Source organism: Hippopotamus amphibius, chromosome 17 (assembly GCF_030028045.1).
Source record: "Hippopotamus amphibius kiboko isolate mHipAmp2 chromosome 17, mHipAmp2.hap2, whole genome shotgun sequence".
NCBI classification, from domain to species: Eukaryota; Metazoa; Chordata; class Mammalia; order Artiodactyla; family Hippopotamidae; genus Hippopotamus; species Hippopotamus amphibius.
In genome coordinates, this window is record NC_080202.1 from 43215254 (window position 1) to 43230947 (window position 15694).

The 15694-nt window shown below is 39.4% G+C and overlaps 1 protein-coding gene across 2 annotated transcripts in view; it reads left to right on the forward strand.

Moving 5' to 3' along the window:
- The first annotated feature begins 2161 nt into the window (after positions 1-2161).
- LOC130839744 (leucine-rich repeat-containing protein 37A3-like) overlaps positions 2162-15694 on the forward strand; it is a 198706-nt gene continuing 185173 nt past the window's right edge. The window contains exons 1-3 of one of the 2 annotated variants that reach the window (XM_057714120.1): positions 2162-2284; positions 11838-11909; positions 12422-12496. In XM_057714120.1, the coding sequence (XP_057570103.1) occupies positions 2265-2284; positions 11838-11909; positions 12422-12496 (167 nt within the window). In that variant the 5' untranslated portion in view covers positions 2162-2264. The remainder of the gene's footprint in view (positions 2285-11837; positions 11910-12421; positions 12497-15694) is intronic. The other variant, XM_057714121.1, reaches the window with a different exon arrangement.

The following is a 15694-nucleotide window of genomic DNA, read 5'->3' on the forward strand; positions in this document are numbered from 1 at the left end:
TGCCGAGTGTTGTGAACACAAAGATGGGTAAGACAGGATTCCTTTTAGCAACTCCTGATCCCACACGGAAAAGAAACACATAAGCTCAAACCATAATGACAAAGTGCTGTAGAGACACAGAAGAGGGAACCATGAAGTAATAAAACTGCGTTTCTTTTCAAACATTTTCCTCCTTCTGTTCCCTCCTCAGATATTTGTTGATTTTATAAATATTTGAGTTTGCTTTATGTCCATGCATTGGCTTTAACCATGATAGACAATGTGCATGAGCAAGACCTAGTCCATACTTCCAAGGAGCTTATGCTCAGAGGAAATGGGATAAATGGGATACAAAAGGAGCTACATTTTAGAAAAGAAATGGATATGGGCAATGAGAGCTGTAAGTTGGTGTTGCGGCACAGAAGAGGGAAAGAAAGACTTCAAATTGGATCAGGGAAGATGTTACCAGCACAACGCTGTTTAGATGGGACCTGGAAGGGCCGTTGGGTATCATCAGACAGACATCTGAGGAAGAATAAGCTTGCAAAAGGAAGGTGGGAGAAAGGCAAAACACAGGAAGAACGCTTTGAGAACCTGTAGAGTACAAGCAGGGAGAGCAGGAGATTAGAGCCAGATTATCTAGGGCTTTGCAGGCCAAGCCGAGGCTAAGATGCCAAGCCACCATGTTACCACAGCAGTGCTCTGAAACAGTCACTTGGAGGACTTGTTAAAACACAAGCTCCACCCCCATAGTTACTGATTCAGTCGGTCCAGAGTAGGGCTGAGTATTTGTGTCCTCGGTAAGTTCACAAGTGATGCTGGTGTTTGGAATCACCTTTGGAGAGTTAATTGGTAGATTGTGTGGAGGGTGGCTTAGAAAGGGAGAGAGTGGAGGTGGCAACAGCAGTCAGAAGACAGTTCTACCCATCCAGGTGAAATGAGAGACTAAGCTGGAATCAATGGCAGTAAGATAGCTATAGTCAAGAGTGGATATTTTCAAATAAAAGTCAATATGATAGAAGGTATGATACGGAATTAAAGTTGCATATTGATGAGAGGAGTAACTTCCTTTCAAGTTGAATGAAAGGATATCTTTTATTTCTTCTGGTACTGAAGTGGCCTAGAAAAATAGAACTAAATGGGAAGTGTGGAAATATAAGAATATTCACTTTACGATTAGAAATTATAATGATAGTTGGAGATAAAAACTTTGAGCTCATAATCTAGACTATGATGAGACCACAAAAGGTGGAATCTAATCAATTCTTCTGCTCTCAGGAAAGATTACCTCCAAAGTCTATCTAGACCTAAACTTGTATATTTAATTTATGAAGGTCATGAGGGTGAGACTCTTAAGAGAGGTGAAGGCAGGGTTAGGGGCTCTGGAAGGTTCAAATAACATTCCTCAAGATTTGGAGTTTAGACCAGAGCTACTTATTTATTATTATCATTCTAACCTCTACTAGTGATTGCTACTAATTAGATACCTAGTAGCTAATTGAGGCAATATATTCCTTTTCCTTTTCCTAGAGATTTATCCTGCAATAAAATACAGTCTATTGAAAGACGTACATTTGAACCGCTACCTTTTTTGCAGTTTATGTAAGTAACAAATGTAACTTCATTATATTTGGAAGTTTTATACCACAAGTTTTTATAAAATTAGTTACTCATTTTGAAATACGATTACAATTACTACTAAAATTATGTAGCAAATCCTTTTTGTCCCTAGCAAAGATTAGTGTGAGAAGTATTACACAGATCAGAGTGAATCGTTGTAGAGCAGTGGTTCTCAAGCAGGGTGATTTTGCATGCAGGTGACATTTGGCAATGTCTGGAGGTGGTTTTGCCTGTCAGGCCTCTATATGCTGCTGCCACCTAGTGGACAGAGGCCAGAGATGCTGCGAAACATCCAACAGTGTACAGGAGAGCCCCCCACAACAAAGAATTATCCAGCCCAAGACGTCAATAGTGCTGCTTTTCTAGAGAAATAAAGATCACATCACGCAGTATTTACTGAGCATTTACTGTTTTGTATCTAGTGCACCACATATATAATCATGAAAGGATAAAGCATGATATCTTCCACAGTGAGATTTCTTTAAGTGTATGGAGGGAGTAGTGATGTTATGTTTCCTCACATAGAAATTAGAATTATTACCAAAGGATAAATTCTGAAAGAATGTATATTTTTCTTCTTCTGCTGCTTGTCTTTTCTTTGTAGAAATCTAGGTTGCAATCTACTCACAGAACTGAGCTTTGGAACGTTTCAGGCCTGGCATGGAATGCAGTTTTTACATAAGTTGTAAGTAAAGTAGAAGATGAATACATATAAAAATTTCTGTGTGAGAACATCATACACTTATTGGTTAGCTGGGTGTAAGCCCAGTAGGAATTCTGGAAAGTATGTCTTCAGATCCATTTGGTTTTTTTCGAATGAGGAAACGAAGGTACAAAGAGGGCAAGAGACTTGTCTAACTCATATGTATGAAATGCTCTGCTTTCCATAGTACTGATCTTTCGCACAGGCAATCAAAAGCACCAAGCGAAAACACTCAAATTAGCATTGTCACGGAATCCCAGTGCTGCTGCTCCAATATGCGAATGGTCCGTGAAATGCCACGTTTGAATTTACACTGATTTCCTGGTCATGTGCAGAGTTCCACACTGCTTGAAGTGTATGCAACACAGAGCTGCAAAGAACTAAGTTTAGCACAGAATTCTTCAGGGAGCAAAAGGTGTGGCTGCTTCCTCAACCATTATTAGCTTCTTTTAAATGGTGAAGCAGAAAGAATTCCTGAACACCCACCACAGGGCTCTCCCCAGCCTCCCAGAACATTATTTTTCAAAAAGCATGTACCTCTGAAGTGAATCATCTGTAGCCAATAGGAAGCTTTGAGGTATGGAATAAGTTGTTGTTTGTGTTCAGCTGTAGTGTGAAAAGTATACAGAAAATACATTGCTGTAGCCTGATTCTATATGCAGTACTTTCTTTCCTGACTAGTCTTCAATAAGAAATGTGGGTTTTAGACCCCTTCAGCTGAAAAATTCTGTGATTTCTCTGTGACACAAGCAAATCATAGTGGGTACGTTCAATGGCCAGAAGAGGTAAAGAGCCTCCTCTCCACCTGGCTTTGGAAAAGACTCTTACCTGTCTTGTGGTTCAGAAACCCACTGTCACACAGTTCATTTTAGGTTAATGGAGGTGCTGAGGGTGTCTCTGGAGCTGGAGTAACAGTTCCTGCAGATGCCAATCTGTGGCGGCCTCCTTCTTCCCCTCATTAGTTTGCTGATGCCTACCTTGGGGAGAGAGCACCCAGCGCACCAGAGAGCAGGCTCCTGAGGTCCCTCCACCAGGAGGTTTCAGTAGCGTCAGTACAATGTCTTACACTCACCGCCTTTTCTGAACATTTTATGAGACCAGGCATCTCTTATAAGAATCGGAGTTTCACTATGGTTATGTAGGCAACACAGGAAAATAAACAGTGGGAAATAAATAAGTAAATAAATAAATAAAGGCATCACAGTTGATAAAAATGAATGAATTCATTCAAAAACATTCACCAAGTGCCATGCCCACTGTGTATCAGCACTGTACTAAGTGCTGGGCACACAAACAAGACTAGGACAGGGACTTTGTCCCCAGGAAACTGGAAGGAGGAAGATGGACGTTGATGGGAAAACATATGAGAGCCATTCTAGCACCTGTGCAGCAGGGTAACAAGACCGACAACAAAGTAGAAAATGGGTGGTGGGTTAGAAGAGATTCCTAATGGAAGAGGCAGCAATGTCTTCCTTTGGAATGTCTGTGTTCATCTTAAAAGACAGAAAAAGGTAACGCAAGAAGCAGAGCTATCTGGTGTTGGAAAGAAATTAACACTATACTCCTAAAACTCACTCACTGTTACTTTCAAAAGATTGTCACAATATAGTAAGTGTGTATTGGGGGTAGACCTCTTTCTTTGTTTTGGGTCAGGTCTTTCTAATAGACAAACTAATTTGCTTCAGGAAACATTTGCCATGCTGAGATATGAACGTTATCGCATCTCTTCCAAAGGCAAGCTGCCAAGGGAAGATGCCACCCTCGCGTTGTCATTTTATTACCTATAATGACACATTACTGGGATGTTTATAAGTTGAAGCAGTGTTTTCCTCTGCTTAAATAAGTTTGGAAAAGGGCCCCAGCTGAGATGGATTTATCATGAATTGAATGAAGCTTCCACTTCAGGGCTCCTCACTGTCCTGGGAGGGGGTCCTAGCGATTTTCATATTCATCACTTTGCATGTCTTTCTTTATTAGATAGGATTTCCCAAAGTAGATGAGGTGTAGGCCTCACAAAACCTTGATTCCTCGCCAGGTTTCCAGTGATTATAACGCAGTAGGTTTCTTGAATGAAGCCTCTAGGTTATTGACAAACACCGGGGGAACTAGTTAGCAGTGTGGCAGTCCTGTTTGAATCTGAAATCTACCTCACAGATGAGCCAAGAGCTTATTAATTAATAAGGTACCACTCTTTGAATGGTGGTAATAATCACATCTCTTTCAGATGAAATCAGGAATGAAATGTATTTTGGAGAACCAGCAGTGGTTGGTAATCCTAAATGTTAAGTATACTTTCTTTTCTGAGATTAAAGTGCTTCTCCTTCATTCACCTACACAGGTCCAGACTGATGGCTTATTTTTAAACATTTTTTTAGTCACATCATTGGTTCTAACAACACAAACTCCATGAGTTTTAGAAACTGAAGGACTCTACAGTGTCAAAAGGCAATATAGGGATCGTTGCCCGCATCCTCCACCAAAAAAAAATTAATTAATTAAAAAAAAAGAAAAAAAGAAAAAAAAAAAAGGCAATATAACTCATCCAGACAGAGCACATTCACATGCTGGCTTGTCTGTGGTACATCGATATTGTACCAAGGACATGAGCACTGAGAGAGATTAAGAGGAAACTCCAAGCCTTATCCCTATTATTTACCCCTCGGTTGAGAATATCAATGAGATAGGTGTGGCCACACTGTGAAGGCAAATTGAGCTGGGGTCCCAGAGCCGCCCTCATGCTCCCCCAGTCAGCCAGCATTGGTTTCCTTTAGAAGCTGTGTGCACACAAAAGTTTACACTGTTCAGGGTGTTGTTATCACTGTTTAGTATGTACTGGCATCCTGGCAGCTTCTCAGATTCAAAAAGGCATACACATTAAAAATGAAAATAACTTGGGTCTGGCCTTTGGGGTGATTTAAGGTGGCTGTTTTATTTGTAAGAGTTCCAAATGTTGAGACTGTCACACCCAGCAACTACTATACTTTTCTTCTCCCAACTACATCTTGTTCTTCCCACCTGTATAACAAGGTATCTTCTTTTTCTCAGAAGCATGGTAATTCTCCCGTGCCCTGTAACGTTTCTTTAATACCTACACTTCTTAGGTGCTTATTATGTTCCAGGCAGTATACTAAGTACTCGTACTTATTACACAGGTAAGATAGTGTGCCTAAGGCTTTTAGCATAGTGCTTGGTACGTGGTAAGTGCTGAATACATATGACCTCACAATTCTATTTTCCCAGCAGCGCTTATTATCCCCATTTTGGGGATGAGGAAACTGAAACTCAGAGATGTTGGATAACTTGCTAGATTCACACTGTTGATAAGTGGCAGAACCACTTCTGAGCTTTGCAAGCAATTGTCTACGCGGCTCTTCATTTCCTTGTAATAGGAGCTAAATAATGACCACTTGGCTTTTTCTGCATTGTATCTTGCAGTTGGCTTCTAACTTGAATAGGCCCTTTAGAGCAGAGAGCTTTTTCCCTGTGAGAATTTAACGGCTCTGGAGCTCCTGGCTGTGTGACCTCTGGGCATCCCCAGAATTTCTGCCAGTGGCCAGTGGAGATATGACATCATTACTTCTGTTTGGTTTTTTTCATAAATTTATTTATTTATTTATGTATTGGCTGTGTTGTGTCTTTGTTGCTGCGCGAGGGCTTTCTCTAGTTGTGGTGGGCAGGGGCTATTCTTTGTTGTGGTGCACGGGCTCTAGGTGCACGGGCTTCATTAGTTGTGGGACATGGGCTTAGTAGTTCTGGCTTGCGAGCTCTAGGTGCAGGCTCAGTAGTTCTCGTGGATGGGCTTAGTTGCTCTGCATCATGTGGGATATTCCGGGACCAGAGATCAAACTGGTTTCCCCTGCACTGGCAGGCAGATTCTCAACCCCTGCACCACCTGGGGAGTCCCAACATCATTACTTCTGAGCACCTACTCTGTGCCCAGCCTATGCTAGGTGCTTTGCATACACTCTTTTCATTTCATCCTCAAATTGCCTTATGAGGTAAATGGTACTAAGTAAGACTCAGAGATGTTCATTGCTCAAGTCACTGTACCAGACAGTGACAGCCAGAATTCAAACCCAGGTCTGCCTGATTCCACAGCCCTTGCATCTTCCTCTGTTCCTCACTGCCAGGGACTCTACGTCAAGGCTATTCTCAGAACTTGACTTAAGATACAGATTCACCATTTCAGATTCTTTCGGATTTTCCTCCTGAGAAAGGGTTTACATGATGCAGTTGGACATCCTGTATTGCAGAGCCTCTCATGGGGAGTCGTGTTCTCATGGACCTATGTAGATGAATAACAGAAGAGGGTTACTCCATCCCAAAATACTTCACACATATTGGAACAGGGTCTAGGTCACTCTGCTTATTTCTTTGACTACCTGCCCCCTGCCTTGGGATTCTAGCATAGAGATTTTAGAGTTGTCTTATTTTAAATTTATTTTCACGGCCTGCTTTGGACATTTTTTTCAGTTAAAGCTCTTAGGATTTCCGTACATTCAGGACAGTGATGACATGCTTCAGTCCTCAGTTCTTCTGTGTCTCCTCAGTTAATAAAAAGGAAATGTAGTCCATCTGTCTGGACCTGTATAGAAGAATGTGGAGAAAAAAAAATAGCAGGGAAGAAGTGTTCCCTTATTTTGTGAGCTTCCTTTAATCTGTCCCATTGTTCTACAGCAAAAGGCTCATGCAGAAACATCTGAATTTTCTTCTTCAAATAAGATATATTTTTAAGAACCATTGAGAAGAACATTTTTTAAACTTTGACTCTGAGATGGTCTTTTGAGGCTGATAAACACTGTTGCCACGTTTTACTTCTGTAAAGATAAGCTCATGAATATCAAAAAGGCAATGGACTAGGAGTCAGCATACCTGTTATCTGTAAAATGAGGAAGTTGAACCAAAATGGAAATAAGCTCTAGTGCAGTGTCCACTGTGAATCTAAAGCCATCTGTGCTGTGGTTTGTGGGAAATCAGTTGCTGTAGGGTCCCCAAATTGAGCTGTTGACTCCGTTCTCACTCATTCTCCCCGTTGCCCAGGCACAAACTTAGTGAATAAAAGATGGCACTAAAGACAGGAGGAAATAGGATAATTTGGCCCCATAGTTTGATTTCATTAGGGATAAACACAAGGATATTACTCTGTTAGAGAAGGGCTGCTTGGTTGAGAAGAAACACTGAGCTTATGGGACCAAGGCCGTGGACCTCTAAAGAAAAGTGAAGGGTTAGAGGACTGCGATAATTTTGGAGGAAGGAGAACACACTGCTAAATTGTTTTGACTCATATTGCTTTATAGTCATTCTTGATGACTGGGGAAAAGTGGGCAAAGGAAGATGCAGAGGTGAAGGAATTTACTTGCACAGGAGCGCACCAGTGATCTGGCAGGATTTAATGCCAATTTTTTTTCTCATAGCCTCAAAGTTTGAGGAACTGTGCTTAACCAGACATGTGACACTCACATTCTTTCTAACGTTATCATACTGGCTGTTAACTGAGTGTTACAAATCAAACAAGTTTAATTGTACTAAGAAAATCTAGAAGAATGGGCTACAGTAGGAAGCATAGGGGACTTGCCAAGGCAAGAACAAGCTGCATGGCTCCCAGCCTCACCACTGACCGCCTCTGACCTTGGTCATGGAGCAGTCTGAACCTTCACTCCTGCTTTCTCCATCTGCCAACATGTTTGGTCTGCAGCCAACTGGTGTCCTGTATTTTACAAGATACTTTCTTTTTCTTGAGATACAATCCACATAATGTGAAATCGGACATTTTAAAGTCAATGATTCAATAGACAGACAGTTTCATCAGTTCCACAAAGAGATACTGCACCCATGAGCTATCACTCTCCATTTCTCCCTCCTCCCAGGCCCTGGCAACTACGAATTTGCTTTCTGTTTCTACAGATTTGCCAATCCTGCACACTTCATACAAACAAAATATGTGGCTTTTTTGTGTATCTGGCTTCTTTGACGTAGCGTTATTTCCAAGGTTCATCCATGTTGTAGCATATAGCAGTACTTCACTCCTTTTTAAGGCTGAATAATATTCCATTGTGTAGATATGCCACGGTTATTCTTCCATCCATCAGTTCATAGACATTTGTGTTGTTTCCACTTTTTGGCTGTTATGAAGAATGCTGCTTTGAACATTCACAAGTGTTTGTTTGGACATAGTTTTTAAAATCTTTCTTGGGTGTATAGCTAGGAGTGGAATTACTGGGTCACAGGATAAGTGTTAGCTGAACTTTCTCAAGGACCTGCCAGACTGTTTCTTGCAGTGGCTGCACTATTCCCACCAGCAAGGTATGAGGTTTCCAGTTTCTCCATATACTCGCCAGCATTTGTTATTGTCTGTTTGATTATAGCCATGTTAGTATTAAGTATCAATAGTATCTCATTGTGGCTTTGATTTGTACTTCCGTAATGATTTAAGACATTGAGCATCTTTTCATATGCTTATTGGCCATCTGTATATCTTCTCTGGAGCAATTTAAAAATTACTTATCTTTTTATTGAGTTGTAAGAGTTCTTTATATTTTCTGGTTGTTCTGAATACTAGACCTTTATCAGATATATGAGTGGCAAATATTTTCTCCCATTCTATGTGTTTTTTCACTTTCTTGATAGTGTCCTTGGAAGCAGAAGCATTTTTAATTTTTATAAAGTCCATTTCATCTATGTTTCCTTTGGTTGTTTGTGCTTTGGTATCATATCTAAGAAACTGCTGCCTAATGCAAGGTCATAAAGATTTATTCTTGTGTTTTCTTCTAAGAGTTTTACAGCTTTAGCTCTTACATTTGGATATTTGATCCATTTGGAGTTAATTTTCATATATGGTGGGACGTGGAGGAGTCCAGCTTGCTTATTTTGTGTGTGGATGTACACTTGTCCCAGCATCATTTGAAAAGACTGTTGTTTCCACATTGAGTTGTTTTGGCCCCCTTGTTGAAAATCAATAGACTATAAATGTGAGGGTTGACTTCTGTACCATCAATTCTGTTCCATCGATTTACATGTCTATTCTTATGCCAGTACCACACTCTGACTGCAGTAGCTTTGAACTGAGTTTTGAAAGCAGGATGTGTGAGTCCTCCCACTTTGTTCTTTACCAACATTGTTTGGGTTATGCGGTTTCCTTGAACGGCCATATGAATTTTAGAATTCGCTTGGCAATTTCTGGAAAGAAGTCAGCTGGGATTTTGATAGGAATTGCACTGAAACCATACACCAATGGGAAGTAGTGAAATTTTAATAATATTCTCTTCCGATCCGTGAACACAGTGTGTCTTTACATTGATTTAGATCTTCTTCAATTCTTTCAACAGCTTTGTACTTTTCAGTGTGACTCTTGCACTTATTTGGTTAAATGTTTTCCTGAGTACTTTATTTTTTTGATGCTGTTACACATGGAATTGTTTTCTTAATTTCATTTTTGGATTCCTCATTGCTGGTGTATAAAAATACAGCTCGTTTTTGCATATTGATCTTCTATCCTGCAACCTTGCTGAACTCCTTTATTAATGCTAGCAGTTATTTCCGTAGATTCCCAGGAATCTGTCTTGTGGTCGTCCAGCTTCCCAGCAATATGTGGGGACATTTCAAAGTCTCTGTGGACATCTCATTCCTCAGCTCTTCTTTTTAAGCATTTTGGTTAGGCTGTTTTTTGCCCCAAAGTGTCATCCATTGCCTCATGCAACTGCCATGTTAAAGTATTTACTTGAAAATGTGTTCCAAAACTGCCACCTGAGGAGAGGCTTTTCGTTCTAGGCAGCTCTCAGTCAGGTCAAAGGCAAGGCTTTCAAGTGAGGTCTTCCAGGGAACCACCAGACATGTAAAACAATGGCAGTTCTTTGGGAATGAGGCTTTGAAGGGCCTCCCAGTCCATTCTGCCCCCTCTGGTACCAGGGATGTGGGCTATTTTTCAAGGTTACCGCTGGCATGGAGAGCAAAGGTCAAGGACAAATTAAAGCAACACAGATCTCATTGTTCTTATAGAAATTCATTCATTTTCCTTGAATAAGTTGTCCCCCTTGCCGTTTGCTGCAAGCCCATTGGTTAAATTGCCCGAGTTCAGAAAAAGTTGATTCTGACCTATTTTTGCCAGTTTTGTTGTTGTCGTTGCTTTTAGGGAGGGATGAATTTTCAGATGTCCTTACTCCATCATTTTTACTGATTTGCCTGCAACATTTTAAAAAATCTCTAAAGTCTCAGTGAGCATAGGCTAATTAATATTTATCATGGGAGATGATTCAGGAAAAGAAATAAAAAGAGAAAATAGAATTCTCATAGATGCTCTCCCACATGGGCAGATGAAGTTTGAAAATGTATTTCTGTATTTATTGCTCTCAAAATTAAGGTTAAAATAACAGATATTTTATCCCCCTGCCTTTTTTTTTTTTTCGCCCCTTTTTTTAAATACAGGTTAAACACAGGCTTTAGAGTCAGAACTGAGTTCAAATTCCAGCTCTGCTTCTTAGCTTGATGACTTAGGACAAGTTATATAATTTCTCAGTCCCTCAGTTTCCTTAACTGTTAAATGGGGTAATATATCTATCACATAAGGTTACTGTGAAGATTAAATGTGAAATGCTGATCACACATGCCTGGCAACCCAAAAGATATTAGTTGTGATAATTATCTTTATAATAGTCTACCAAAATATGCTAATATTTCTTGAGTAGAATTAGCCTAAAGGCAGATTTTGTTTTCTTTCTTCCTGTTTCTTTTGGTTCTTTTTTTCTCCCCCTATGTGTCTTAGAAAATCGATTGCAGCATTTTGGAATAAAAATTTGTTCCCCAAAATGAATTTGTTCATTTATTGATGTATAAACAAAATGTTATTTATTTATTCAACAACCATTTATTAAATACCTAGTAAAGAATAGGCACTATGTCAGGCACAGGGATAACAATGAAAATGAAGTGTGGTCCCTGCTCTCAAGATGCTGATAACCTAGGAGACTGACAAGTAAGCAGGTGATTACATACACAGGAACAAAGGCTCTGATACAAGGATACACATGGGACTCCATGATGGCAGTATGGCTTTCACCAGTTCCTTTTGGATTTATGTCTTCTTTGGCTTCAGAATGAAGGAATTGGTCCTCTTTTTGTCTTTAACTGGGTAGTTTAAACCATGAAATTTAAAAAAATTTCTAGATATGAAAAAAAAAACCACCTTGAATTATAAAAGACACTAGAAATAGTATTTCTTACAGAGCAAGGGCTTGCTAGCAGCATAGTCACTTCTAGGATTTTTGACCTGAAAAGTTCCTTGGCATATTTGTTCTTTGCTATCCACTTTTTTCCTATTGTGTTTTTCTGTTTCTCTTCTCCACTTTATCATCTAGAGACCTGGGTAGTTCCCAAAGCAAGAATGCTTTACGGATTCTAAGGGTGATTCATAGGTAAAGACAGAAAATGATTTTTTTTTTTACCTTCAAGTTCCATACCAAAAAAAAAAAAAAAAAAGAATGCAAACTTTCATGGAAGTAATTGAAAATGCCAATAATTTTAATTCCATCCCATTTTCCAGAATTCTCAATCGTAATCCTTTGACAACAGTTGAAGATTCTTACCTTTTTAAATTGCCAGCGTTAAAATATTTGTAAGTATTGCAGTTTCATGGCTCATGAGGTAATTTCTGTTCTTTTTTACTTTCGTCAGATTGAGTATTTTGGCTAAAAAGCCATAATTTTAATTTTAACTGGGTTATTGAAAGAAGAGTTATTGGCAAAGAAAAGGATTAAGAAAGAATATATATGCGTAAGACAGCCAGCAGAGGAAGCGAACAGTGTTGAAGAGCACATATAGATATGGAACATGTAGATGCATGCAGGACTATTGTTTATCCCAGAAAGCAAAAAAAAAGAGTGATCAAAAGAGGTAGATGCAATTGAAAACAAAAAATTAGGATAATAAAACAAAATTGTACTATTCAGCACCAAGGTCATTAATATGATGATGCAAACTTAAATTTCTTCCCTAAGAGCTGTTTGGAATTATCAGCTATGGCAAATAAGAAGCCAGAATTGAAGGAATCACATGTTAAGTATCTTTTTGAGTTTAGAATTTTTGTCTTTCGGTTTATATCATTGCATGTTTGGGCTTCTCCTTCAGAGACATGGGAAGAACACACGTGTCACTTACAACAGTTGAAAGCATCCTGATGATGAACCTTGAATTGGAGAAACTGTAAGTTGGTTTTCTTACATTTATTTTCACTCAATTGTTTTTATAGGCTTTTTTTCATTATTTTCTTAAGTCAGATTTCTTTACGTACGAGGGTGAGTCAAAAATTATCTGTACTCTGGCTGTAGAATTTATAGAAGTTTTAACATAACTGGAGGAGTGTGGATAAATTTTGACTCACCCTCGTATAATTGTCATTGAATGAAATTCACTGTTTCTAAATATACAGTTTGATGTGTTTTGACAAACGTATAGTTCTGTAGCCACCACCACATCTGAGATATAGAAAACTTGTGCACTCCCAAAGACCCCTCATGTCCCTTTGCAGTCAAGCCAACCTCCTCCCACTACCAGCCCCTGGCAACCACCCGTCTGATTTCTGTCCATGTAGCTTTGTCTTTTCCAGAATATCTTATTAATGAAATCATGTGGTATGTGGCCTTTTCTTTTTGGCTCCTTTCACGTAGCCAGTCTCTTTGGAGAGTCATCTATGTTGTTGCAGCTGTCAGTAGTTCATTCCTTTCTACTGCTGAGTAGTAGTCTAGTTGTGTGGATATACAGGTTGTTTACACATTCATCATTTCATGAACATTTGAGTTTTTCTCGTTTTTTTGGCTGTTATGAACAAAGCCTCTAAAAACATTCATGTGTGTGAACATGTTTTCATTTCTTTGGTGTAAAATCCCTAAGGGTGGGTTGCTTCATCACATGCTAAGTGCATATTTAACTTCTTTAGAAACGGCTACACTGTTTTCTCAAGTGGCTGTGCCATTTTGCTTTCCCACCAGCCGTCTGTGAGAGTTGCAGCTGCTCCACGTCTTCATCTGATCCTTGTATTTGTTTTTTTTTTTTTTTATTTTATTTATTTATTTTTATTTTTTAATTTTTTTTGGGGGGATACACCAGGTTCAATCAACTGTTTTTATACACATATCCCCATATTCCCTCCCTTCCTTGACGCCCCCCCTCGAGTCCCCCCCATCCTCCCTGCCCCAGTCCTCTAAGGCATCTTCCATCCTCGAGTTGGACTCCCTTTGTTATACAACAACTTCCCACTGACTATTTTACAGTTGGTAGTATATATATATATATATATATCTTGTATTTGTTTTTAAACAAAGTTTAGCCTTTCTCGGAGGTGTGTAGTTGCATCTCATTGTGGTTTTCACTTGCTTTTCTCTAATAGCTGATGATGTTGAATGTCTATTCATGTGCAAATATCTTTTTAAGTGAAGTGTCTATTCAACTCCATTTTTAATTGGCTATTTATATTGTTTTAAGTGTGCTTTATATATAAAGCAATGGAAAAAGTCCTTTAAGATACGTGTTTAATAAATTTCTTCTCCCAGATTGTAACTTACCTTCATTGTATTAATGTGTCTCAGAAGACCAGAAGTTTTACAATTTTGATGAATTCTAAGTTAGCAATTTTTCTTTTTTTTTTTAATATTTATTTATTTATTTGGTTTTACTGGGTCTTAGTGGTGGCAGGTGGACTCCTTAGTCGCAGCTCGGGGGATCCTAGTTGTGGGTCACGGGCTTCTTAGTTGGGGCCTGTGAACTCTTAGTTGCTACATGTATGTGGGATCTAGTTCCATGATCAGGGATCAAATCCGGGCCCCCTGCATTGGGAGGTTAGAGTCTTAACCACTGCACCACCAGGGAAGTCCCTTAGCAATTTTTCTTATACGGTTTGTGCTTTTTTGTGTCTTATCTAAGAAACCTTTGTCTGAGACCCATTGTCTAATCCAGAATCACAAAGATTTTCTCCTGTTTTCTTCCAGAAGTTGTATAGTTACATTTAGGCCTATGATTCATTTGGAGTTAATTTTCATATATGGTGTGTGGGAAGGGTCAAATTTCATTTTTTTACATTTTAAAAAACTATTTTTGTAGGGCCCTGTCGTGACAATTTATTACACAACTGACAGCACCTTAAATTGTGCCATGCCCCCTCCAATATGGCAAGCTAATAGAAACCTCCTGTTATGACAAGACTAGTTGAGGGGATTGCATGAGATTAGTATGGGGAAAGGGCCCTACGTTTAGCAGTCTGTTCCAACCATCTTTGTCAGGTCAGTGGACAAGTGACTGTCGTCACCACACTGTCAAATCTGTTGGTCACTGCTCTAGCCTCATCTTCCTCAGCGTCCCACAGCACCTGCCACAATCTCGATCCCTCTCTTGTCAGCTCGATGCCTTCCTCTCTGGGTGTTCAAAATTATTTCCCTATATAGCTACACTACTGTTAATACACAGTAGTGAAGAAATTAAATTCCTACACAATAATATGACCTCATAAAGAGTTGCTATGCAGATTTCCCCAATTGTCTCTATTATATAATATTTTAACAGCTCTTTGAGGTGTAATTGACATACAGTAATCTGTGTTGACACACACACAGACACACACACACACACACACACACACAGACACACACACACACACACCATGAAGGCATCACCAAAGTCAAAATGTTCATCACCTCAAAATGTTGCTTGATATCTCTTTGGAATTCTTCTTTCCCATCATTCCTTGCCCTTCCCAACCCCCATGCAACCATTGATCTGCTTTCTGTTTGCATTTTCTAGAATTCTATATAAATGGAATCATACAGTGTATACTCTTTCTAACTGGCTTCTAACTCAGCATGATTATTTTAAGGTTCATCCCTATTGTTGCATATGTCAATATTCATTTCTTTTTCTTGCTGAATAGTATTCCATTATAGGGATATACCACTGTTTATCTATTCACCATGGATGGACATTTGAGTTGTTTCAGTTTTTGCCTGTTACAGATAAAGTTGCTATGAATGTTTGTGTACAAGTCTTTGTATGGATGTACACTTCCATTTCTCTAGGGTAAATACCTGCCAGTAGAATGGCTGGATCATTGGTAGGAGTATGCTTAAGTCTTTTTGTTTGTTTGTTTTGTTCTTTAATTTATGTTTTGTTTTTTTTTTGGCTGTGTTGGGTCTTTGTTCCTGTGCATGGGCTTTCCCTAGTTGCGGTGAATGGGGGTTACTCGTCTTTGCAGTGCGAGGACTTCTCAGTGCGGTGGCTTCTCTTGTTGTGCAGCCCAGGCTGTAGGTGCGTGGGCTTCAGTAGTTGTGGCATGCAGGCTCAGTCGTTGTAGTGCATGGGCTTAGTTGCTGTGCGGCATGTGGGATCTTCCTGGCCCAGGGATGTATCCTGTGT